Below are 25,303 nucleotides of genomic sequence, written 5' to 3' on the forward strand. Positions count from 1 at the left end.
TTTAATGAATTTTTAAAATATTTTATTTGAAAGAGCACACAAACATGGGGGGAGGGGCAGAGGGACAAACAGACTTCCTGCTGAGTGGGGAGACTGAGGTGAGGTTCCATCCGAGGACCTCGAGATCATGACCTGAGCAGAGGTCAGATGCCCCTACAGCTTTATCTTCTAAGGTCTAATTGTGGCACATGGATGAGCAGTTAGTGATGAGTGAACAAATGGCACACTGGTCCATCTCCTGCCAGCTGTTTGCACTGCAGTGGACATCTGTGATGTGTGCAGGACCCACATGTATCTCTCCCTCTTTCTGCCAGGAGAGGAAAGAGGTGCTCTGTCTCCCAGCCTCTCTTGCAGCTAAGAGTGGTCACAATAAACACTTCCAGCCAATGAGACAGAAACACGGCTCTGCGGTTGGCTCTGGGAAGGCTACTGGTTTTCTTTATAAACAAAGGGACATGTCCCCTTCTTCCTGCAGATGTGACACATGAAGCTATGTCTGCCACCTCCTGATCAAGAGGAAGGGCCAGGAGGATGATAAAGAATCCCAGCTCCCTTGACCCCCAGGCTGTGGAGATCCAGAGCTGTGGACCCACAGTTCTTCTCCAGGCTGGTTTCAAAAATAAGCCCCTAGCATTTAATCCATTATTGGGTGTGTTTTGGTATTGTTAAGAATTGTGGTCACTGATGTTAAAAAAAAACAAAAGACTTCACATAAAAACCCAATACAGGGGTGTGTGTCCTGGAGCACTGTATCTGGGGTTCCGGGACCTGGGTCCTCCCAGGTCATGGTGGCACAACAATGGTAATAACAGTAGGAAGAGCCCCCCGAGGATTCTCTGCCTAGGCCTTGCTCTGAGCGCCTCACACTGGAGGAGGCTGGAGGTAGCAGAGCTGGAGGTGGGGCCAGGTGGGGGGCGGGGACTGGCCCAGCAGCAGGATGGAGAGCAGGAGCAGCAGCAGCAGGCCCAGGACGGGTACCGGAATCAGCGGGTGCCGAGGGACCCTGGTGGGAGGCAGTCCAGTGTTTAGCAAGGTGCAGGGGATGCTGGTGGTGTAGAGCCCCACCGTGTGACTGCCACTCTCCTTCTGGAGACGTTCTGGGGCGCACCTGAGAGGCTGGTGGTACATGGTGGGCAGGCAGAGTTGGCCGTGGACCTGGCCCCAGACTGGCCTCCTGACTGGGACCAGCTCTTTTACCACAGGCACCAGGGCTTGCTGCAGCTCTGGTTCAGCAGGGCTGCTGGACAGAAAGGAGAGCAGAGCAGTCATGCTGGACCCTTCCTGTGCCTCCAAGTCCCTTCCAGTCCCCACAGGTCCCGTTTACCTCTCAGGAGGGCTTCCTGGGATGTCTCCAGGATGAGGGTCCCCCAGAGGGATAGGCAGACTGTCCTGGAGGGACAAAGGAGACAAACTTGGAACTCTCAGGTCTTGGATTGGGAGAGGCCCTTGGTTCAGGCCACTGAACCAGGACAGAAGTGACCACATGGAAAGGGGTGGAACACAGTGAGACAGCCTGCCGGGTTGGGTTCTCAGTTCTGCCAGCTTCCAGCTGTATGCCCCGTAGGTCACCCCACATCTCCATGGCCCACTTGCCTTACCTGCTGGACAGGGTCCATGACAGTACCCTCCTCACAGGGCTGAAGCGGAGTCTGCAGAAGGGAATGCAGGTAAAAGCCAAAAAGCCAGAGGGCTCTCAGAGCAGAGCCCTGTGCCTGGCACACAGTGGGCACTCCATAATTATGTGAGCTGTTCAATACTACTATTTCCATTTGCATCTGATTCTGGAAGTATCCAAGCTCCGTGGGGGCAGAGACCCCATCTTCTCCATGAGTCTAACCCTGTACTGGGCCTAGTCCAGTGTGGGCACGCTCTCTGCCTGCATCAGAACCTGCAGGTGCTTTAAGATGAAAGCCCCAAATATTCCCTCCAGGGGCCACCTCATCCCCCATGTCTCTCTGAAAGGGCACCCCCTGTGTTGGTCTCAGGCTTTCCCACCCACATCTTCGTCCCATGGATGCTGATGATGGCAGTAAAAGCAATAATAAGGAATCACAGGACCACCGGACCCTACTGAATCACAGCCCCTACCTTCACCACTGCCACCTACCTACTGTGTGCCTGCTCTGTGCGGGGGGGGGCATGGGGGCTTTCACATGGCCCTTAGCCCTCCCCGCCCCCACTCTGATACTAGGGAGAAATCATGGTCAAGTCAGCTTGGAGGAAACTGAGGTGGGGCCCAGTATCCGTAGAGGGGAGTGGGAGGTGGGCTTTGCGGTCAGGCTGCTCAGAGAGACCATCTTGGATGCTTTGGACTCCAAGCGGCCTGGATGCCCGGCAAATACCTGGGATCCCACATTCCCATCCTGAGGACTTATGGGCTCCCTGTCTCTCCTCTCTGAGCTTCACTCCCTTTCCCAGCCTGAGAATGAGACTGGTACCTGCACCTCACCCTGCTGCTTGGAGGCGCAAAGCTGCTGGTGTGTGTGGTGCCAGGAGGGAGAGCCATGACAGGTGTGTGCCCCAGGGAGTTCTGGGGTTGGCTGGGGAGGGCCCAGCCCCTTCCTGTGTGTGGGTGCATGTGCGTGTGCATTTTCGCATTCCGGGGGTGTAGCCACGTCTGTGAGGCCTGTGGCTTAGCGGCTGCCGCCCCATGTATGCGCTTGGGGGGTCCCCTGGGAACATTCTGGCCGCCCACTGGCCTGCAGGCCTTCCCCCACGACGCTGTCCGCTCTCATTAGCTATAGCAAGGGCCTTGTTATCTCTTGGCCAAATGATTTTTCTGTCTGCTCAAGAGAAGTGGGAGTGTGGGTGAGGGCTGGGAGGAGCTGTCACTGCATCACCCTCCTCAAGGGCCTGGAGTGGGTGGGGACTGCTTACCGTGGTCTGGGGCTCTACTTCCTCCTCATTCTCGCTTCTGGGCAACCTGAGGGGACAACAGAGTCATACTGCTTGGCTTGGCTCCCCTTCGCCCACCGTGGAGCTGTATGAACCTTTAAAGCAGGGGTTCTTAAATGGATGGGGTCTGGAGGTGTCCTCCCATGAGGAAACTGCTGTGTGTAGGTCAGTGTGCATATTTCACAGGGGAATTTTCAGCAAAAGAGTGTGTGACCCCCCAAAGGGTAAGAGGGTCTCTTGATCAAACCGGTTTTCTCTTCTGCTGTTTTCCAGCTGATGCCCTAGCTAGGAGCTGAGGCTTCTGCTCAATTACTCTCCCAAACAAGACTCAGAGTTCTCCGGGACTCTAGGGCAGGGGTGGACTCCACCCCCCACTTTATGCCTGCGGGGCGGGGGTGGGGGTGAGGTTTGTGTCTTTTTCAGTGAGTCTCAGGTTTATTGAGTCTTCTTTTAGGACCAAGATTCCAGAAGCCAACTGTGAACATCTCTCCTCACAAATCATTTCTCTTCGGTGTGCAAGCTGCCAACTTCTGCCCCTCTGAGGGTTGCAGCTGCCTGAGCCCCTGGAATACCTCTCTGGGGACTCAGACCTCAAGCGGCCCAGATCGAGTACCCCTGAGAGACCCAGAGGTCATACCATTGGCTACCACCTTTGTAGGGGATCCAGCAAGGGATTCAGGGATCCAGCCCTCCAGCTGCCAGTACCTTGACACCCTCAGAACACAGCTGTGTCTTCACTAGCACCCAGAAAGGTGTCCAGGTTGGTAAGCCCCCAGCCTCTGCTGCCCAGTCAGACACACAGCTGTCTCATCCCTTGGGACTTCAACTTGCGCTCCAGGGGGCTCCTCTCTCGGCCCCTCTCCAGATCACAGCTCTCACCCCTAGCTGCCACCTTTAGGGGGCACAGGATTTGCCTCCCTGGCTTCCAGCTTCCCGGTGTCACACTGCCCTGATCCTGGGAAACTCAGGATCCAGCCCCCACCCTCACTGCTACTCAGCCCCCCTCCCTTCCCTTCCCTGGTGACGTAGGGGGAGGTCATAGCTCTGGAGCCCCCTTCCTGCCCAATCTCAGCTTTCTCAGACAAGTCCAATTAGAGGCCAGTGGCAGGCAGCCTCATTAGTTGTCACAGCCGAGAGCCTGAAGGGGGGACAGCAGCAGGCGGGAGGCACCACAGGAAACCACAGGCCCCAAGGCCAGGCCCCAGGGGAGGGTGGGCCCAGACATCCAGTGGTTTAGGTCCCCTTAGAGGCCTGCACCTGCTTCATCACAATCCCAGGGCTGGGGCTATGTGGCACTAATGCTCACACCACCCCCATCATGAAGTAAGCAAGCTGGGGCTTGCTTTGAACCCAGGGTGTCCAAGTCCAGAGTCCTCCACTGTCTCCTGACTCCCTGGGTTCTCCATGGGTCAGTCTGGGTTTCAGTCATCCATCCCAGGGGTCCCTGGCCTTGGGAGAGGTGTGTTCAGTGACAGTGACAAAGTGATTGAGCTGTCCCATTAGCTAGCCAACTGTCCTCTTGTCTAGGAGTTTCCTATCTGAGTACTGCTCCTACGGGACCCCATTCAAGCATCATCTCCCCGGGAAGCCCCCCTGCTCTGCAGGTGGCCTGAAATGCCAGATGTCCTCCCAGAACCGGCTGGGTCAGAGTCTGTCTCCCTCTAGGCTAGGAGACACTGAGGGCAGGGCTGGGGGTGGCTCATCCAGGTTCACAGGATGAGGGTCACTTCAGTGTGAGGGAATGAATGAATGAAGGAGTAAATGACCTGCCACTCCCCTGGGGCTCTTTCAACCCTTGTAGGCTATTTGAATTTGTCAAAGAATGTAGTGTCATCCCAAGGCAGGGGGACGGCTTTGGAAGGGACAAACTTCTTACCACATTGATTGCTCCTGTCTTCCTCCATGAGGGTGTGCTGGCTCTCCTTGGAAGTTTCTCTGTGGGAAAAGGAAAGGTTAGGTCTCCGGGGCTGTGACACCTGCAAGAATTCACCACCTACTTCTAGAACCTGTTGGACTCCCTCCCTGGGGCTGGTTCTCCCTCGCCCCAGGAGCAGAACCAAGAACGAGGCTTGTGCAGCCACTGGATGTCCCTCAGGGTCCCATCTTACTGGGCTGCAAGATAAGATTGGCGTCTCTGGGGGCACCCTGCGCCTCCAGCCTGCTTGTCCAGAGCCCCATCTCCCCTGTCCACTTCCCTTTGCATATTCCTCTCACTCCATCCCAAGGCCCTAGCCTGGCTCAAGTTTCATCTTCTGGACTCTTGCCCCAGCTTCTCCCTGGCCTCCCTGCCTCTAGCCGGTCCCCCTGGGGATCTTTCTACATTCAAAGCTGACCATACCCCCAGCCGCCTGCCCTGGGCGGCTTGATAAGGAATTCCTGTCACAATCCGGTCTCATCGCTCCCTAGCCATTCACCACTCCATTTCCCAAGCATGTTCTGTGCTTTCACACCCCACATCCTTGTGCCTGTACTTTCTGCTGCCAGCAAGGCCTCTCTTTCCTCACACCACTTAACTTCTCCCTCTTCTCCAAAATAAACTCACAGTTTTCCTGTGACCCCCTCTCCAGTCTCCCACACAACACAGGTCCCCTTTTTGCTGGGCTCCCTCCGGGCCTGCCCCCACCTCTGCACATGCATGGCCCTGCATGGGGATGGCCCCTTTGCATCATGTCCCCACTGGGCCCTGAGTGGCTCCACAAAGTAGCTCCAGGACTGAGAGCTGGTGACCCCCAGAGGCCTAGGTCAGCAGTCCCCTAGATGGCACGTCTGAGAGCTCACAGCAGAATTCACTCTGATTTATACCTCCTCTGAGGAATGTGACTGCCACCCACAGGCTGTGTGGCTGGAGACAGGTGACCTCTCTGAGCCTCAGCTTCCCATAGGTAACAGGATGAGGGATGAGGATGCCTACCTCGCAGAGATATCAGGGGAGGTAAATGACAAATCAGGGGCACCTGGGTGGCTCAATCAGCGAAGCATCCCACTCTTTGTTTTGGCTCAGGTCATGATCTCAGAGTCCTGGGATAAAGCCCCCTGTTGGTTCCGTTCTCAGTGTGGAGTCTGCTTGAGACTCTCTCTCTCCCTCTTGCTCTGCCCCTCCGCACACTCACACTCCCTCCCTTTCTCTCTCTCAAATAAATAAATAACTTAAAAAAAATCAGACAGCACTAGTGTTGAAGGGAAGCACAGAAGCTTCTCTCAACCCAGGGAGAAAGTAGCAAAGGAATGAGTTTCTCCTTTAAGAACAGGAAATAGTATAATTCTGAAGCATTGTTATTTTCAAGACAATGCAGTTACAGAGCTGTTAGCAATATTTTCTTTAAAAAAAAAAGGGAGACAGAGACTTTTGGTGCTGATAGATTAAAATCTCACTTTTCTCTTGTGGACAATGAAGATGAATTGTCTCAGTTGTTTCAAAGGATGTTGAAATATTGCTCAGGTAATTACAGAAGTCCTAAAACAACCACTATGGTTGAGTTCCAGATTTCACAGTGGGCTGGCTAAGCTGTTCTTAAAAGTGCCTCAGATCCAAAAAGTAAAAGCTTACTGTATTTTTACGGCATTTGTCAGAAGGATGCACTTTTTACCTTCCCGCTGCAGAACCATTGTAAATGCAGTGCTTCCTGATACCATTTTCTCAACTACAAAATTACCACCATGCAGTCTGGGTTTGCTTTGTTTGCTCCTGTCTCCTACCCTCATGGGCCAGTCCCTAGAGGGCAAGGATGGTCTCCTGGCTGGCCTGGGCTCTGTGTCCAGAAGATGTGCCCATGGGATGGGCAACGAGCTCCTAGCACATGGAGTCCCAGGCCCCCTTCCCAGCTCCTGGACTCCAGTGGTCTCTGAGCCCTTCCCATGCTCACCTGTGCCCCAGTTGGGGCTTTAGAGGGAAACTCAGCTTCCTCATCCATCTCAATGGCAACCTCCTCCCACTGCCACACTCCACACAGAGGGCTTGAGAGAGCAGCGGCTGCCACTTCTTGTTTCTGGGAGAGGAGAAGTCCTTTCTAAGGCCAGGGAGGGCCAGGTGAAGGCAAAAGTCGGGTGAGAGATGGGGATGGAGATGGGCTGAGGCATTGAGGCATGGGGTGGGAGGAGACAAGGGGCTGGTGTGAGGCTGGGCTGGGAAGTGGGTAGAGGCAGGGCCTGGGAAGGGTTTGGCAGCAGGACCAAGGATGGGGGTGGGGATGATGTAGGTGAAGGATTGAGATGGTCCTCGTTGGGGGAGGATGGGGTACGGTGAGAATCAGGGCTGGGTTAGAGCCGGGGCTGGCAATGGGTTGGGGTGCTCCCCAGGAGCCAGGCCCACCTGCTGAATGGCCTCAATCTCTACACCCAGCGATGGGGGCAGCAGCCTGGTCCAGCCCACTCTTCTCACTTGGGCCCCTTCTGATAGCCTGGGCACATGGTCAAGAGGGGAAGGCTCTCTTTGTGCCTGCCCACTACCCATCAGTACACCCCCTCTGGGGTGGCTACTTTGCCCACCTTGGGGCTGGAGGTCAGGGTTCCCGGCCTTGGGGCTCCCCTCCTACCTCCTCTACCCCTTATGTTCCACTCACTCGTCTGGCCCCTCCTGGGTCTGACTCAGCTTCTCTTCCAGGTGTGAGATTTCCAGCCTCAGTTCCTGCAAAGGAGGGAGTGGGGGACCCCTGCCCCTCTGTTCTTCTCCATCTCCCAGCCTTGGGCTCCTCTGACAGTCAGTTCCACTCCCCTGATTTCCCTGGGCTCCTCCAGAAGCGTCTTGCCCAGGGACAAGGGGAAGAGAGCAGTGACAGAAACTCAGGAAGCCAAAGAGAGCTAGAGAGCAGCAGGAACCCAGAGGGTAGCCCACCAGCCAGGAAGATTAAAAACAGGATACATGGCCACAGATTCACGGAGAGGTAAAAGACTCATGAGGAGTAAGAGACTCAGAACCCTCAGAACCCACAGAGGGGAGAGTTATCCCTAAAGACAGATTAGATCAAAGAAAGGCAGGCACACAGAAAGATAAGCAGGGGAGATGCAGTGGTGACAAGACCCTCCCAGAGAATGAAACTGGACCCGAGATGGAGTTACGCAGGGTGGGAGAGAGAGGAAGGAAACAAAGGGCAAGTGAAAAGGTAGAGAGAGAGACACACACAACTCCAGAAAAAGAGAGACAGGGGCAAGAGGAGGCAGAAAATCACAGAGATGGCAGAAGAGTGGGGCCAGGCAGGGGGCCACAGGTGGGCAGGAAGGCAGTCGGGTACCTGGGTGGTTGTTCTGTACTCCTCCAACGTCTTGGCCAGACCCTCAGCGTGGTGAGTGCGCTGGAGAAGCCCAAAGCCCCCTGAGACTGGGCCCAGCCCCGCAAAGATGCTGAGGCAGGGCTAGGGGAGACTGGCAGGGTGAGTCTGAGGGAAGAGCTTGGGCCAGGGGGAAGAGCGCCAGGTTTCTAAATCCTGCAGGGACATACTTGCCACCCTGGGTGCAGGGAACCCTCTGACCCCTCCAGGCTGCTTATCCAGGGGATGAGACCCAGGCAGGACTTCCCTTTCCAGACCTTGGGGCAGGGGCAGGGGATAGCCGGGAGCACATGGGAGGTAAATGTCCTTCACCACCCCCTGGGGCCTCTCACCTCGGAGAGGACAGCATCTCGTTGGCAAATGAGGCGTTCACACTCACAGAGCTGCCACTGCCAAGGAAGGAGCCTGTCCATCTGTCCAGCCTCCTGGGACTGGCCTCAGCTAGTGCTGCTGCCCTTCCCAGCCCACCCAACTCTCCCAAGCCCCTCTCAACCTCCCACGATGTCTCTGGACATGAGCTATCCCAAGAGGGATTGCAGCTGAGCTGCCCAGAGCCCTGGGAGCCTGATGGCTGGATGAAGGCCCCGGCTTTCACGAGGCCAGAGGGGCTGAAACTGATAAAATGGCCACCAGGGAGGGGTGGCACCTTCAAAGCTTCCTTCTCTGTGGCCAGCTCCTCACTCCTCCTTTTGACTCCATCCCGTTCAGCCAGCAGCTTCCCGTTCTGGAAGAAGGAAAAGACCGGTCAAGTCCACTTCAGCCAATGGGAATATTAGTACCCACAGCTGGCATTTTCTCAACCGCTGACATGCCATGACAGGCCTCGGGCACTTTATAGGTTTGGGTTCATTTAACCCCTCCACCCATCCTATGAGGTCCCAGTTTGATTTCTCTGTGCATCATTGGGTACACAAATGTACTTCACAGGGCTGGTAACAGTATCTGCTAGCCTGTCCTGAACACCTTGCAAGTGTTACCTCATTTCTTCTGCAGTATTGTGAAGGTAAAGACAGGTTGAGCAACCTCCACCCCTAGCCCACCGCCTGCTTCCCCACCCCCCAAGTCATACAGGTGGTAATTCATGCAAACACACGCTACTAAGCACAAAGCATTCAGAATAGCACCCTGCACTTATGGAACGATGTTCAGGAAATGTAAAATACATGTTTTTAAGATATTTTCAAAACTTCATGTTTTTCACACACACATGAGTAAAAATACCAGTATAATGGACTCCCACTACTCATCAGCCAACTTCAGTAATTATTTACATTTCCCTGGTTTCTTCCCTATCCTCCAAGGTTTGTTTTTTTTTTTTTTTTTGTTTTGTTTTTTTTGTTTGTTTGTTTTTTTTAAATATTTATTTATTCATGAGAGACACAGGGGGAGAGAGAGAGAGAGAGATAGAGAGAGGCAGAGACAAGACACAGGCAGAGGGAGAAGCAGGCTCCATGCAGGGAGCCCGACGTGGGACTCGATCCTGGGTCTCCAGGATCACACCCTGGGCCAAAGGCAGCGCTAAACTGCTGAGCCACCTGGGCTGCCCTCCTCCAAGGTTTTTTGTCTTGTTTCGTTTCACAGATGATTCTAAAGCAAATGCCAGGTATTCTATTATTTCTATCTGGAACGACTCTCGGCATTTTAATTTCCTGCTTAAGGAATTTTTTACTTTACCAAACTCACAATACCAACTATCACTCTTAACAAAAGTAATAATTCCTTACTATCGCATATAGAATTTGTGTTTTTTTTTTTTTTTTCATTTTGGTTGTCTCACAAGATCTTTTCACATTGAGTCTTTTACATGAGGATCCAAACAAGGTCTGCTGTGGTTTTTGGCTGAAATGTCTCAGTTCTTTTCCTCTGACAGTGGTTGCTCACCTCCCCGACATTTTGGGGGCCCTTCTTTTGTTTAGGAAATCAGGTTATTTGTCCTGTGGAGTTGGTGCATTAGGATTTGGCTTCCTGAGTTCTCATTCTCTGTGCTGGATGCTCACCACATTCCTCCCACCTCTTTACTTCCTCTGCAGAAGTGGGTAGCTCCAGGGCCCTGACCAGGCTCCCGTTCAATCTTTTGGCAGGAAGATTTCACGGGTGCTGTACACGTCATATTGCACCATTCGGGAAGAATGTAATGTCTGGTTGTCCCAACTGTTAATGTTTTTATTGGCATCACCCCTCCCCCACCTCTTAATTTTACAAAGGAAATTGAGGATTGGAGAGGCTGAGAAACTTGGCCAAAGTCACATGGTGAATGGACTCAAACCCAGATCTGACTCTAAAGGTTTCATTTCTAACAACCAGACTCTGAGCCAGACGCACCCTGGGTGAGAGTAGGGAACCAGTTTCATCTCTGGCCTCAGGGAGCTCATTGCTAGAGGTGGAGACAGGTACAGAAGCAGATATAACAATGCCGAAGGTAGACTCTGATGAGGCCTAGGGCCTGGGCCCTGTGGAAGCCTGGATGAGGGACTTCCTCAAGAGGCAGGTCGGGGGCACCTTGAGTCCTCCAGGGTGAGAATTATCCCAGAAAAGAAGGAAATGGGATCTAACAATAAAATGGCCCCAAATCCAGTCTACTAGAGTTTCTAGGGACCAGAAACTTAGCAACTTGCCCTGATTTGATGTGAAGTAGCCACGGGCAAAAGCATTTCAGGGCAGAGAGGCTCTGGACTTTCCTCACCACACCCCTCCTCCCAGTCCCCCTGGGGACACCAAGGCCAGTTCCTCCCTTTTCTCAGCTGGCTGGGCTCCAAGTCCTCCATCAGCCATCCCTCCCTCTTGGTCTCAGCGGGCCTGCGCTGCCAGGTGAAGGGCAGAGGAAGGACAGGCCAGGAATGCTGTGTCAACATCTGTCCACCTGGCAGGGATTTGGAGGCTGGATCCTGGGCCACCCTGCAGGGAACCTGGTTACTCAGCCTCTCCTGCCTTCTTCTGCAGTAATCCGAGCCCTACTCTGTAGATTCTCCATAGGAAAGCCGAGTGTCTGAGTGTCCCTTATTCCAGCATTATTTGACTGTAACTTGAGAACTCAATCTATAGATGCTCTGTAGGCTGCTGTGGGGAGGAGGCAACCAAGAATAGCTCTGGTTTATCGAGCGCCTAGGATGTCCCAGGCGCTGCTCAAGGCACTTGACCTGGCAGCTGGCCTTCTGGGCTGGGAAGCGGCAGAGACTGCTGGCTGCCATACACCCTGCTTATTCCTTCTTCTGCTTTTGTTGGGGGTCTACCCTCCACGTGGGCAGGCAGGTCCTAGCCCCACCCTGGGGGGTGAATAAGAGGGAACTTGCAGCAGATTCAGGAGAACTGGCTGGGTAGCTAACCCAGTGGCCATTCATGTCCCTTCTTCCTTTTTCATCTCCCATTCCAGAGGCTGAGGAAGGTCAGGTATTCTCCCAGCCTCCCTTGCAGCTTGGGGTGTCCTGTCATCCAGTTCCTGCCAGTGCGATGGAAGAGAGGTATGCTGGGGTGATGGGTATAGTGGGGGTGTTCCTGGAAAACCTTTTCCTTCTGACAAAAAAAAGAGGTGTTGGGAGGAGCATTAACTGGACCCCCTTTCCCCTCTTTGTCCTGCTTTGAATGAGACCACGAAGGTGGAGGTGCTGCAGCCATCTGTGATCACGAGGCCACAGGCTGAGGAACAAGCCTGAGTCACCAAATCAACCCAGAGACCTTTAAAGCCTCTTGTTAAGGAAATGAGCGTCCTTCGGATTGAAGCCACCAATTCTTTGGTCCTCTCCTTGGAGCTGAAAGGATTCTGGCCCATTCGAGGTTGGATTACCCATGCCAGAGAGCGGTTTGGCTATAATCATATGATGTCACTTTGGCAATAAGATATAAGGGGGGAGGTTCTGCCTTGGGGCTTTAGGGAAAAATTTCTCTTTGTTCTTAAAAAGAGATGTTCTTGAAGAATATAGTCTCATCCTGTCTGCACTCCATGCCTCACACTATAACAGCCATCCCATGGTGAGATTCCTATCGTCCAGAGGTCAGAATTTTCACATAAGAGTCAGAGAACAACAGTGGAAAAGTTTGGGATTTAAATGTAAAAGCTATAATACAAAAAAAAAAAAAAAAAATAAAAGCTATAATACAGATGTAGGACAAAGAGATTTGGGGACATCAGACAGAATCAGTATCACTGCCTGGACTGGGCAGAGATCCTTAGTGCAGTGAAGGCTGTGGGAGGGTCAAAGAAGAGAGCAGTTGAGGGAAAGCAGGCCCTGAATCAGCCCCAAGCCCCAGGTTAGCTGCTAGGGGTAGAGAGGAAGGGTGTAGTTGAACCATGCAACCCCTGGGATGTCTGGGAATCCAAGGGGGGGGGGGTGGCAATTCTCAGCTCAGCCCTCAGAAACAGGAAGGCCCGGGAGTAACAGACTGGAGGTGGCTGTGTGAGGAGTGGAGGCAGAGGCCACTTGTGGCCACAAAGAGTCTCAGGAAAGCAGCCAAGCCTCCTCTGTGGCCCTGGAAGGTGTGGAAGTGGCTGAGGGAGAGCCTTAGGGGCCCTCGTGTGTTGGGGATTCAAGGGCCACCACCAGCAGATGCAGTGAGGACTGTATGTCCAGAGACCAGAGGCAATGTCAGCCTCCCAGTGGATGCCAACGTGTGGTGGTGACTAAGGCTGAAGACCAGATGGGATGATCAACATCAATCTTGTGACCAGCAGAGAGAACAGACATTGAGCGAGGACTGCCATCCCTGGAACACTTAGATGCCACCTTGCAGGGGGCCAGTGATGAGTTTCATCAATTGAGGAGTTTCAGTTCCACTTAAAAAGGCCTAGGTGGACCCAGATTTACTGAGATGATATTTCTTTCTTGGATGGGATGGGGCTTGAATCAGACATGCGGCTGAACTGAGCCATTTCAGACAACACGTGCTAGGCCCTGGGGTTGAACGCAGGCATTTATTTCTATAACAACCCCACCAAACAGCCTCCTAGCATTCTTAGAGGATAAAACAAAGGCTCCAGAGGGAGGGAGGACCCATGCCTGATATTAAGCTGTCTTATAAGTGGCAGAGATGGGATGTGAACTCAGGGTTGATTTCAAGGCCTGTGTAAATTTCCACCATTAAAAAAATGCTAATATATGAACAACACTGGTTAACTTTCAGTGAGCACTTCCCATTCATCCTGCCTCATGCTTCCTCTTGTTCAAATCTCAGGCAGCCCAATGGGGGAGGTTCTGTTATTTTGCCCACTGCTATAGGTGAGGACACTGAGGTACAGGGAGTGGATGTACTGGCCCATGCTTATGTAAGCAGCCCCAGCGTGAACTCAGGCAGTCTGCCCCATGGTCCTCACTCTTTTGAACCGGGGCCATACTTACACGCAGTGATAAGACCCTCAGAGACATTTGTATGTTATTGGGATTCTGGGATCTCCCTTTACAGACCATCAGGGTGTTTGGGTGTAGGCTCCCTGGGGTGTTTGAGGGTAGCAGGGGTAGAGTGGGAAGGTCCTGAGGCTTGGGGAATGGGTGGGGATGGGCACTAGGCCTCAGCTCACCTCCTCCTGCAGAGTCTCCATCTCGGCCACCAGATGCTGCTGCTCTTTTTCCTGAACAACAACCCCAGAGAGAGGACAAAGGCTTCTTTTGGGGCCTCCTTGCCTCCATATTGGCCTTCTCCCACACCTGGGAATACATCTTGGATCTGGGTTATTGAGGAGCAAGGCTGGGAGGATGAGTCTGGGAGCCCTGATGGCTCCTGCTGTCCCCCCTGTCATGAGAGGAGTGGCAAATAGATCTGGACCCTAAGTCTTGGGCAAACAGGATCTGGAGTCAGAGAGGAAGCCAGGGTAACTTCTATTCCATGGTCAGGCTCTGTTGCTCAGACTCCAAGAAAGGGGGAAGGAAGAGAGCAGCTTTGTGCCCCTTGCCCAGAACCCACCGTCTGCCGGGCCTGGGCCAGGAGCCTGCGATTCTGTTCCTCCAGGTTCTTGGCCAGAGTCTTCAGGTCCTCCAGCTCCTCATTCACAGCCTTGGCACACTGCAGAGCCTGCTGGGTACTGAGTGGGGGTGGGGCAGGTAGGCCACATGAGAGGGAAACCGTAGAGATAGCTCCACTCAAGAAAGCGGGAAGTAACAGAGAAAATCCTAGACAGAGACCTAGGGGTTGGGTACAGAGATCCAGAGGGAAAGGAGGGGAGGAATTTGGTGCAGGGGACAGAGACCCAGTTTCTACCTAAAAGACTAAGGGGGTGGGACAGAAAGAGGAAGTGCAGAAAGGGACAGTGTGGGGTCACAGACAGGGCAGGAAGTGCAGGGAGAACACATGGAAAGCGAGCTGAGTAGGGCTGCGGTAAGAGGGACACAGGCCCCTGGCCCACCTGCGAAGTTGCCTGCGCAGGGCTGTGATCTCCTCGCCCAGGCGTGTGGCTCCCTCTTCAGCTGTCTCCACACTGCGCTGGAGCTTGGCGTTCTCCCCAGCCAGCCTGCGGTTGCTGAGCTCCAGGTCCTCCAGGCTGCTCAGCAGGTCAGCTGTGGCGGGCCTGAGGTCAGGGAAGGGCTGGTCACAGGCCACAACCCTCCACCTTCCCAGGCGGGGTAGGGGGTGGCTGCAGTGGGGAGATGAGGCTCTTCTGGAGAAAGAGAAACAATAGAGAGACTGCCCCGCTCTCTGGGAGCATGGCCCATCCCATCCCTCACCCACTCCGCAAGGACCCCAAGCTCTAAGGGTGGAGGCTGGAGGGCGTGGGCAGTGGGGAAGGGAGGTGGGGGGGCATTGGTACATCTCAGGTCTGGGGTCTTCGCCTCCGAAGCTCTCCAAGTTGGCTGGTTCCTCGGCTTCTGGGCATCCTGGAGGGAGACAGACAGAGGGTGGTAGGCTCCTGGTGACCTTAGGCGGTGGGGCCCCCCCAGGTTGCGGCCTTGGCGCCCCCCCAGGTTGCGGCCTTGGCCTCCACTAGCCTCACCCTTACATTTGCCCTGGGTCATCTCATCTGCCCCTGGGGCTATGGTTACATCCACTATCTGAAAGGCCTCTTGTTCATTGGTACCCTGAGCTCAAGCTGGATCTTTCTCATAGCCCTGGATTCACCACACCTGACATGGGCGGTGGCAGCCCCTCAACTGCCCTGAAACCTGTTCCTCTTCCTGGTTTCCCTCCCACCCAGCCACCCAGCCACCCAGCCACAGGGCTGTCCTCCCTCCCTCGCTCCTCCTCATCCCCACAGTCCATTGGAGTCCAGGCCCTGACCCCTCCTCCCTGACTCTGCTCCACTCTCTTGGCTCAGGTTTCTCCTTCTCCTCCTGGACCCACAACCTCCTCCCCAGCCTTCACATCCTGACCTTCCCCCTACTTGGGAGGGGTGTTATCTCAACCGGAGTTTACCTGCCCCTCCCATGGCCCCCCAAGCCCAAAAGGAAGAGGTTCAAGGGAATGTCAAGAAAACTGTACATGTAGATTTGCTTTTGTTTTGTTTTTGTAAGGTATAAGGGGAGAGCTTTTTCTATGGAGCACCTGCTACATGTGAGGCCCTAGGGATAAAATTGGGAACAGCTCAACTAACCAAATAGCAGGGCAAGTGACTCAATCAGATGGTCAGATTTCTCCAGGAAAGACAGGCAGTCCTGTGAGTGAGCCTGGACAGCCAGGGACCTTAGCCTGGGGCATCCCAGGGCTTCCCTAGGTGGGGCTTCCCCAGCTGTGGGAAGTTTTAGGGAGAATCGCAGAAGCGAAAGACCCTGGAGGGCAGGTAGGCCTGTGGGATCAAAGACTAGAGAGTAGACAGGAGCCCATTATGCTGACAAGGACAGGTGGGCCGGGGCTCCCTGGCCTCTATGACAGGGGTGCAGTTAGGAGGAGGACTTGGAACCAGCCCTGAAGAAAAAAAAAACCCAAAGCTCAGGGACGGTGGGGGAGGCAGCCATAGAGATGCCTGGAAGGCCAAACTCACAGCTCCAGACTAGAGCAAATGTTCCAGGGGTCCCACCCCATGCCCCTGGCTCTGTCCCCTGGTGGGAAGTCCCCCCACTGTCTGACCCTGGGCCTGCCTGCTTTATTCTATATATGGTAGTCTCACCAGATGGCGGTTGCTGGGAGGTCAGGGCCCCCTCAAAGGCTGTCTCCTCTTCCAGCTCTAATCCCCTGTATCAAAGGGATGAGGCTTAGAGCCCCCTGCAGCCACCCCCAATCCTGCTTGGCCTCGCTTCGCAGGGAGGGTTGCTGGTGGCAGGAGGGGCCGAGTCAGGTGAGAGCAAGAGCATTGAGAGCCCCACCATGGGGAGGAAGGTAAGGCCAGATGGCAGGAACCCAGGGCCAGATGGAAGAACAGAAGAGGGCAAGGACTGGGTTTGGAGAAGGGGTGGGGAGAGGCCTCTGCCGGCCCCCCAGCACCCTCATTCCTCCCCCTTCCAGTCCCTTTTATTTCTGCCTCCCCCCATCGCAGGAACTTTGTCTTCAGACCCTCCACCCCATCCTCCCAACCCCATCTCTTCACTTTTCTCTCCTTCTCAGTCTCCTTCAAACTACAGTAGGCCTCTTTGCCCAAAGGGTGCTGGCTGCAGTAAGCAGGTATGAGGTTAGATCTTAGGAAGGACTTCCGGGGGTGGGGAGGGCTAGAGGTGCAGAGACCTACCCATCCAACTGACAGGCAGCGATCCAGTCTCGCATGACGGCAAGGAAGGTGTCCAAGTCCACAGTGGCCTGAGGACCCTCCCCATTGGGGTCCAGGTTGCAGGCCAGTGTTCGGAGGCGTGTATCCTGGGGGCCACGGCCTGTCACAGCCTCCAGGTAGGCTAGCACATGGGTCACAGCCACAATGCCTGGGGACAGACCATGATGTGAGGGATTCTGGGGCAGGTGGGGGGTAGGGACAGGTGATAGCTTGAAAGTAGGACACCAGTGGCTGGGCTGGAGCCCCCCCCCACAATCCCCCCAGCACCATGGCTTAACAGAGACATTTTGGGCAAGTCTTTCCTCTCCTCTGAGTCAACCTTTTCACCTGGAAATGGGAGCCCAGCCATCCTCACTCACAAGGTAGACCAGAGAGGACCTGCTGTGCCCTATCAGGCTTAAGGGGGCTGCCCTCTCTCCCTCTCCCCAGGCCCTATTCCATTAATGTCCTTGCCCTGAATGGCCTCCATCCCTTTCCCCTACTTCCTTCCCAAAGCTTCGCACAATCACCCAGCTCATCCTGCAGGCCCCCCAAGAAAGGTTCCTAGCCCATCCCTCTCTCTAAGGCTCCCCAGTTTCCAGCTGCCCCCAATCCCTTATTATTCTGTGTGTCTACAGGCCCAGGGCTGCCTGGCCCCCCCTTGCAGCCTCCCAACCTGTCCTTTGGGTGTCACAAGCTTCGAACATAGAGTTGAGTATTTGCTCCTCCAAGCTCAGCAGCGTCCCCAGGCTCCCCTCCTCCAGCTGGTCCCAGAGGTACACTGGGGAGACAAGAGGAATTGCCCACCCATGAGAAGGCAGGAGAGAAATGGCTTTAGGTTCTGTGCTCCTGCAGCAGGGAAGGAACTCCAACTACCTGGAGTTGGGGCTAGTGGGGACAGCAATGTAAGGGTCTTTGAGTGGCCTCCTAGCTCCCCACCCTGGGGATGCGGGTCCCATCTTTCAGGCCAGGAGGTGCCCCCTGCTGTCTAATCCTTTGTGTCCAAGCCACTTGGGAACCCAGAATGACAAAAGCTCTGAGATTGCCCTTTCCTCCTCTCTTCTCCTGCCGCCCAGGCTCTGCTCAGAGGGGGCTAGGGGCGGAGGAGGGCAAAGAGAGGATTCCGGGAGGAGCTGAGGGTGAAGGGGAGCCCAGGAGCCAGGAACAATCCAATAAGGCGTGGGCAGCCTGGATCAATTCTGCCGGCTGCATCTCCTGTCTAGGGGGCCGGGTCTCTCTCCTACCTGAATCCCCAGGCGAGGCTGGCGTCATTGGTGCCCACAGCCCGGGCCTGAGATGAGAGGGGTGAATGATCTAGGCAGGGTAGGCAGTCAGGGAGTGGTTAGGAGCTCAGAGCCCAGCTACGCAACTGTGTGCAGGTCAATTCTCCCTTTGGAGCCTCAGTTTCCCCACCAGTAAAATGAGTGGGTATTGATCCCCCTCCCTCCCTTACCAGGACTGGGAGCAGTAGGTTTGTGTATGGGAACAGCCCTCCCAACAGAGATACACAATGTGCATGTCCCCAGGACTGTTTGTTCATCTCTGTATCTATTGTACCGGCATATAGTAAGCACTCAATAAATGCTCCAAGATACAGGAGGAGATCCTCCACCCCAGGAGTTACTGGACTCTGCGTCTTTGGAACTAGAGGTGACTTTCAAGGTTCCCTGTCCTGCCCTTGAACAACCGGGTATGGCAGCAGGTCTCGCATGGGCAGCAGTCTGACAGACCCAAGAGGCAACCCTAGTAAGGAGCATAGACTCTCCGAGCCTCAGTTTCTTCCTCTGGAAAATGGGGCTGTTTCCTCCCTCCCAGAGAGGAAGTGAGGTAAAATCTAGAAAGGCTGGGGAGCCTGGGCGGCTCCATCAGTGAAGTGTCTGCCTTCAGCTCAGGTCATGATTCCCCGGATCCTGGAATCCAGACCTCATCAAGCTCTCTGCTTAGAGGGGAATCTGCTTCTCCCTCTCCCTCTGCCTGCCATGTTCCGTTTGTGCTCGCTCCCTGTCAAATAAATAAATAAAATTCTTAAAAAAAAAAATCTAGAAAGGCCCTGGGCTGAAGGTCTGGCATGTGGTAGAGGCTAAATAACAGAACTGAACATTTATTTAGCAGTTAGTGGATGCCTTTCCTCTTCTGGGGGTTTTGTATGGACCCTGGTGGCTGTTATCATTAGCCCCATTTTACAGAGGAGGAGACTCGCACAGAGAAGTTAGGAATTTGCCCCAGGTCACCTGTTCAACATACAAATCCTTCTTCTTCTTCTTCTTCTTTTTTTTTTTAAGTATGCTCCCTGCCCCCCAATGTGAAACTTGAACTCACAGCCCTGAAATCAAGACTCGCATGCTCTACCGACTGAGCCAACCAGGTGTCCATGATTGCTCTAATTCTTTTTAGTCTCAGGGGATTCTTTGTAGAGAGCTAAAATTCAGCCCCTTCAGGTTTGAACCCATGCTCTTAGGAAAAGGGGGAAGGAACCCACAGTTGGGGGACACCAGGGCCCCTGCTGGAGCTTTACCTGAACTCTCCTGTTTGCTCCTCTCATTGTGCTCCCCAGGTAACCAAGGAGCACCCTGAGGCCCAGTGAGAATCACAGCCTGAGAGGTCACTCCCTGGGGCTGCCCAGCTAGGGAGAGTGGAGCCAGAGTCAACCGGGGACTGTCTGGCTCAGGGGATCCATACGGGTCTTCAGTCCCTCCCTGGGGTCCCCCAGGAACATGTCACTGCTTCTCCTGTTCTCTTTTCTTTGTTTCCGTCCTCAGTGTCTCTATCTCTCTCTGTCTCTGCCTTTCTCTAGTTTTCTCTCTGGCTCCTTCTCTCCATCTTCCTCCCCATCTCTCTCTTTCCGGTGCCCTGCCTCTCTGTTTTCTCTGTCTCTGGGCTTCTTTTCCCATTATCTCGGTGACTCTCTGTTCCCCGAGCCTTCTCTCTCCTTGCCTGACAGTCTCAGCATCTCTGCCCCCTCCCTCCCTGGGTCTGTCTCCATTTCTCCCGGGTGTGTCCTTCCCTTTCCTTCAGAAGCCTCCCCAGTTGGCTTGGCCCTGGCCCACGGGATCCTTGGTGGCTGCACGCCCTCTGCTGGTGTCCATGAAGCTGCTGTGGCAAGTCTCTTGGTCCACCTGCCCTTGGTCCCTGCACCCAGGTGTCTCCCTCCTACCTTCCCCTCTGGAAAGCCTCCTGAGGCCAGAGTCCAGGCCCGTAGCCTGGAGAAAAGATGCAAGCCCTGCTGCTGGACCCTGGGAGCCTCAAAGAAAGCAGTCCTGTCTCTCCCCTAGGGTGGGAGCCTCTTCCCCCATCACAATAAGCTCTCCCACTTAGCAGGTGAATTTTAGAGAGGACCACCCAGTGTCTCCCTTCCTCTTACTTCTTTTTTTTTTTTTAAAGATTTTATTTATTTATTCATGAGAGACACAGAGAGAAAGAGAGAGGCAGAGACACAGGCAGAGGGAGAAGCAGGCTCCATGCAGGGAGCCCGACATGGGACTTGATCCTGGGTCTCCAGGATCATGCCCTGAAGGTGGCGCTAAACCGCTGAGCCACCCGGGCTGCCCGCTTCCTCTTACTTCTGAAGCTGGCTTTCACACCATTTGGGTGTACATCCATCCAAACAATCAAGGACCATAACTGAGCTCCTTGGAGTCATACATGGTTCTAGGGCAGCACTAACCAAACAGGGCAGGCACGTGCCACACACTGTTCTTGAGTGCTTGAACTGTGGTGAGACTTAAGTCACCCTGTTAGTATAAACTACACACCATATCTTGAAGCCCTGGTATGAAAAAACAAAGGAATATCTCCAATACATTTTTATATTAATTACATGCTGAAAGGATACCACTTTGGATATATTAGGTTGAATAAAATTATTCTTGTTCATTTTGCCTGTTTCTTTTTCTTTTAAATGTGGCTACAAGGGGCTTCTGGGTGGCTCAGTCAGTTAGGCGTCTGCCTTTGGCTCAGGTCATGATCTCAGGGTCCTGGGATCGAGCCCCACATCTGGCTCCCCACTCAACAGAGAGCCTGCTTCTCCGTCTCCCTTTCCCTTTGCCTGCTGCTCTGCCTACTGCGCACTCTCTCTCTCTCTCTGTCAAATAAATAAATATTTTTTTAAAATGTGGCTACTAGGGGCTCCTGGGTGGCTCAGTCAGTGGGGCGACCAGCTCCTGGATTTCAGCTCGGGTCATGATCTCAGAGTCATGGAATAGAGACCCACATTGTGCTCCATGCTCAGCAGGGAATCCGCTTGAGATTCTTCCTCTCCCTCTGCCCCTCCCCTCCACTTTCTCTTTCAAATAAGGCTATAAATCTTTTTTAAAAATTTAGAAATGTGGCTACTAACAATTTAAAATCACAATTATGGCTCACAAGTTGGGCAGCACTGCTCTATGGACCAGGAACCAGAGTGAATACAACAGACTCTCACCTCACGGAAAGTATGTTCTAGTGGGAGAGAGAGAAAAAAACAGACAAACAGATGTCTGTCCGTGCTCTGAGGAGAAGCAGGAGAGGGGAGTGAATGTGAAAGAAAGCTTTTCAAAGGAAGGAGAGATCTGAATGAAGTGAGGGGAAAGCCTTAGGGAAGGGTGCCCTTCGCAGAGGGTACATATAGCGAGTGCAAAGGTTTCTGCTCCAGCTTCCGCAGAGCAGACAAGATGTGGTGTCCACACAGGTGGGCACACAGCGGGCCCTTCAATGACAGCTAACTCTCCCACTCCAACCCTGCACCAAGGTGGAGGCTCAGACACCCCAAGCCACCTCTCTCAAGTCCCTGAGGCACAACGTGGCACCCACTCCCCAACTGCTTCCCTCCTCATCCTCCCATGGGGATAAAAAGGGGATAGCCACCTACTTTTTGCAGCAGGGCCACCTGCCTGGCCCTCTGGAACGTCCATGGGCCACCCCGGTCGCTCTGCAGGTGGTGGAGAAACTAAAAGTCTGCCTCCATCCCTGGGAGGGGCTGACAAAGGCTCGAAGGCTCTGAGAGCTCCTGGAAGGACAAATGGGCATAGCCTCCTCAGACCAGCCACCCCGCCCCACCTGTGCCCCAGGCCGCTCTGGGTTCCCAGAACCTGTTTGCCCACCCCTGCTTCCACCAGAGCAGCTCCCGCTCAGACCTGTTTTATGGATTGGAGGTGTGGGCTGGGGAAGGGGGGGGGCGAGGAGTGGGCAGCAGAGATCAAAGAGCGGCTGGGGGTGGGGGTCACTCCCTCCTTGCTTCCCTTCCACTCTTCCTGTCAAGTCCCTAACCTGGTTTCTCTTTGCCCTACGACTTTATCCTGTCCACTCCTCTCCTTCCCTACATCTCTGGGCCAGGCCCCATCCTTTCCTCCTGGACCCTCATCCCATCCTCCCAAGCCTCCCGGTCTCCAGACTTTCCCCTCCTATGCATCCCCACAGGGCCCCAGAGCTGACCTGCCCCTCTCCTGCTCCCATGGCTCCCCAGTACCCCAGGGACAGAACCTAGACCCTGGACCCAGCATCGAAGGCCCTTTCATGGCCTGGCCCTGCCCACCTCCGCAAACCCAAATCACACTTGCAGTTCCAGCAGCTCTGAACTGCATGCTCTCCCCCACACCGGCATGGCTGTTTCCACCCCCCCACCCCGCCCCCCGCCCCTGGTTTCTGCCTGGGACAATCTCCTTTCCAGCCCTTCCTGTCTTGGCTCACATCCCCCTACTCTGGGAAAATGTTTCCGAATGAGCTGCTGTGTCTGGATTCTCACACTGCCCTGGGTGACTGACATTCTGCTATATCAGCCTGTTTTAGGAACTGTTTGGCTCCCATGTGAATGTGACCCCATCTTTTTCCTACTCCGATCCCTGCCATGGATCCCTAGCGCCCTCAGGACTAAGTCCTAGCCCTTCTGGCTCGTGTGGGACAGAGTGCTCTCTGCAATTCTTTGTCTCTTTTTGTCATTTTTCTCTCCTCTGGCTGACCTCCAGGGCCCTCACCCTCATCACAACTATGGCACTTGTGGCCCCTGCTCTGGCTTACAGCCTCCCTGGGGAGCCTTCCCTGACTCCCCGGACCAGTTAGGGACTCCCTCCTCTGTGCCCTGACAATGACTTGTCCTGCCTCCATTATAACCAGCTTGACTATATGACTTACTGTCCCAATGCCAGGACACTTTCAAGAGCAAGAATGGTGCTATTAATAATTACGCCGGACAACACTGCCCATCGGGGCTGAACTGGGCACACTAGGGCAGATGGTCAACATCAGGTCACCTAGGGCCTGTCTGTCCTCACCCCACCCGCTCGTCACCCCTTTCCTCTCCAAGTGCTCCCTACACCCTGCTCTCCCTGGCCTCAGCCGGCTCCACAGCCATGGAGTGCACACTTCCTGGAAACTTTTAGAATGTCCTAGAAAAAGCGGTCTTTGAAGGGAGACCTCCAGGTTTGGACAACGCTGGAGGGGTGTCGGGGTGGAGGTGGGGGTGATGGCTATGGGGCCTGAGTAGTGAAAGGTCTGGCACTGGTAGCCCCGGATAGGGACTTGAGGGGAGGAGGGAGAGTGAGGGAGGGTCTTTGACAGGCAGGCTAGAGCAGGAGGAGGACACAGGCAGGATTTAAGGGGGTCTGGGTCTTAAAGGGGTCTTTGAGCAGGTTTCTGGGGCGTCTCTGGATTTCTGGGGGTGTCTGACTGGATTCCAGAGGTCTCTGACAGGATCTGGGAAGGTACTCTGACAAGAATTTTGGCGGGTTTGACGAGACTTCTGGGGATCTCTGACAGGACTTCGGGCAGGGCGGGGGTGTCCCTGATAGTATTTGGGAAAGGAATAGTAGTATGGGGGGGGGGTAGCTCGGCAGGCTCTGAGGGAGAAGTCTGACCGAATTTCGAGAAGATTCTGAGGAGATTTCAGGCGTCGTCTATCGGATTTCCTGGAGAGTACTTTTCAGTATTTCTGAGGGTGTTTGGTCAGGATTTCAGGAAAACCTTTTGGAAGGCCTTGATATCGGAGATGCTCCCCCACGATTCAGGAGCTCCAACAGGGCTTCTCTCGGGAACCTCGCCGCCGCCGGGGCGCACCTGGGCCCACGTACGGCCGGACACAGCGGGAGACCACGACTGACCAACGGCAATTGGGTAGCACGGAGGTGCGCGTGCGCCGTGCCACCAGGAAAAGACAGGGGGCGGGGCGGGACCGAGAGCGCGCGTGGTGTCTAAACCCCGCCCCACCTGGGCTCCTCCTCGCGACGCAGGCGCGCACCGCGCTCGCTCCTGTCTGTTACCTGCAACCGCGAGGCCGCGCATGCGTAGGGCTACCGGGGCGCGCACCCGGCCTGGTGGAGCGGGCGCATGCGTATTGGCCGAGCGGGTCAAGGCTGCGGGGGTTACCGCGGGTAGGGCACCGGAGGTGTCCCTGCGTCCTCTGCGCTGGGGTCTTCTCCTCTCAAGCTTGAGTGTAATGGGCCCAAGTAAGGGAGAGTTGGATTGAGGCACCTCTTGTCCATCCCCTACTTTTTATCAGCTACTAAGTCATGCCCCTTTGCCGTCTGTTCTGTGCCAGGCTGCCCATCACCATCACAATGATGTCCTGCCCTGTCTTGCTCTAGCACTCCCGCGCCCTCTGGGGCTCCAGACACCATATATTAATAAATCCCTGAAGGAGTCTTTCTCAAACCGTTTCATTCATCCTTTATAGGAGAGAGTGGGGGAGGAAAATACCCTGTTTTTCCCATCAGACAAGAGAGAATTACACCCAAAATTGACTCCCAAGAAGGGGGATTTGGGACATAAGATGTGCCAGCCATCCGTCTGCCTTTCTGCTAGCAGAGACACAGAAAAGGTTGCATCCCACCATCATTCATTCAGCTGTCACGTCCTCAGACCTTCCCCGGTCACACTGCTGCATTGGGCCCCCTTCTCACTAAACACTTACAATTTCTTAGTGGTCCTCATGGCATGTCTCACAACGTGACATGTATATCTGTGTACTGTCACCCCACTGGAATGTGAGCTATATGCAGTAGGAGGCTGTTTTGGGGCTACAACATGCCTGGCCCAGTGTGAGGGCTCAAAAAAAAAAAAAAAAGTGTTGAATGAATAAGTGAAGGAATGGATGGAATCCAAACCTCTTAACTACTGGGCAGTATAGAATTTATGACAAGGCTGTGAGCCCAGAGGCAGACATTCTTGGGTTTGAATTTTGGCTCTATTAACTTTGTTGGCACAATGGCTTACCCTCTCTGAGACTCAGGTTTCCTCTCAGAAATGGAGATAATAATTGCTTCTTAGGTTTCCTTGAGCACTTAAGGTGATAATCGCTGTTAATTGTTATTATCACTGCTATTAGATGGTGACTTGTCATAAGGTCTGGGAAAGAACCTGTTTGACAGGTGGCGTGATGAGTGGTTAAAAGGGTGAGATAGGGAATCAGAAAACCAATGCCACTGCTATGTGACTTTGGCAAGTGACCTCACCTCTCTGAACTTCAATTTTTTCTTTAAAATGGGAACAAATAGTATGCACCTCATGGGGTCTTGAGAGTTCAATAAGAATTTTTGCCAAGTATTTTCTTTTTTTTAAAGATTTTATTTATTTATTC

The 25,303-nt window shown here is 54.1% G+C and overlaps 1 protein-coding gene across 8 annotated transcripts; it reads right to left on the reverse strand.

The window, feature by feature from the left end:
* Positions 1-23,851, reverse strand: KASH5 (KASH domain containing 5). 8 transcript variants are annotated; one of them, XM_072771548.1, is made up of 23 exons: positions 23,586-23,851; positions 21,605-21,742; positions 21,179-21,195; positions 18,003-18,072; positions 17,435-17,539; positions 16,741-16,927; positions 16,186-16,250; positions 14,893-14,959; positions 14,491-14,742; positions 14,052-14,169; positions 13,669-13,719; positions 8,806-8,883; positions 8,492-8,548; positions 8,124-8,183; positions 7,455-7,519; positions 7,205-7,292; positions 6,759-6,881; positions 4,772-4,830; positions 2,878-2,923; positions 1,599-1,649; positions 1,325-1,389; positions 1,109-1,240; positions 1-1,003 (listed from the first exon to the last, which is right to left on the reverse strand). In XM_072771548.1, exons 2-23 carry the CDS (start codon positions 21,645-21,647, stop codon positions 862-864), a joined length of 1,941 nt encoding a protein of 646 aa, XP_072627649.1. In that variant the 5' UTR covers positions 21,648-21,742; positions 23,586-23,851; the 3' UTR covers positions 1-861. The 8 variants fall into 8 exon arrangements, with proteins under 8 accessions (XP_072627649.1, XP_072627646.1, XP_072627644.1 ...); XM_072771545.1 differs by having other exon boundaries at positions 1,109-1,237; positions 6,759-6,902; XM_072771543.1 differs by having other exon boundaries at positions 6,759-6,902.
* Positions 23,852-25,303: the final 1,452 nt, after the last annotated feature.

Source organism: Canis lupus, chromosome 1 (genome assembly GCF_048164855.1).
Source record: "Canis lupus baileyi chromosome 1, mCanLup2.hap1, whole genome shotgun sequence".
In the NCBI taxonomy this organism is placed as follows: Eukaryota; Metazoa; Chordata; class Mammalia; order Carnivora; family Canidae; genus Canis; species Canis lupus.

Bases quoted from the DNA above. Each gene is read 5' to 3' on its own strand.
- KASH5 (XM_072771543.1), bottom strand. From the start codon at position 21,647: ATGGACGTTCCAGAGGGCCAGGCAGGTGGCCCTGCTGCAAAAA. The intron at 8,549-8,805 runs GTGCCACCCCTC...CTTCCTTGGCAG, and splicing joins CAGAGAAGGAAGCTTTGAAG to TGGCAGCTCTGTGAGTGTGA. The intron at 1,004-1,108 runs GTGCGCCCCAGA...GCCTCCCACCAG, and splicing joins ATGTACCACCAGCCTCTCAG to GGTCCCTCGGCACCCGCTGA.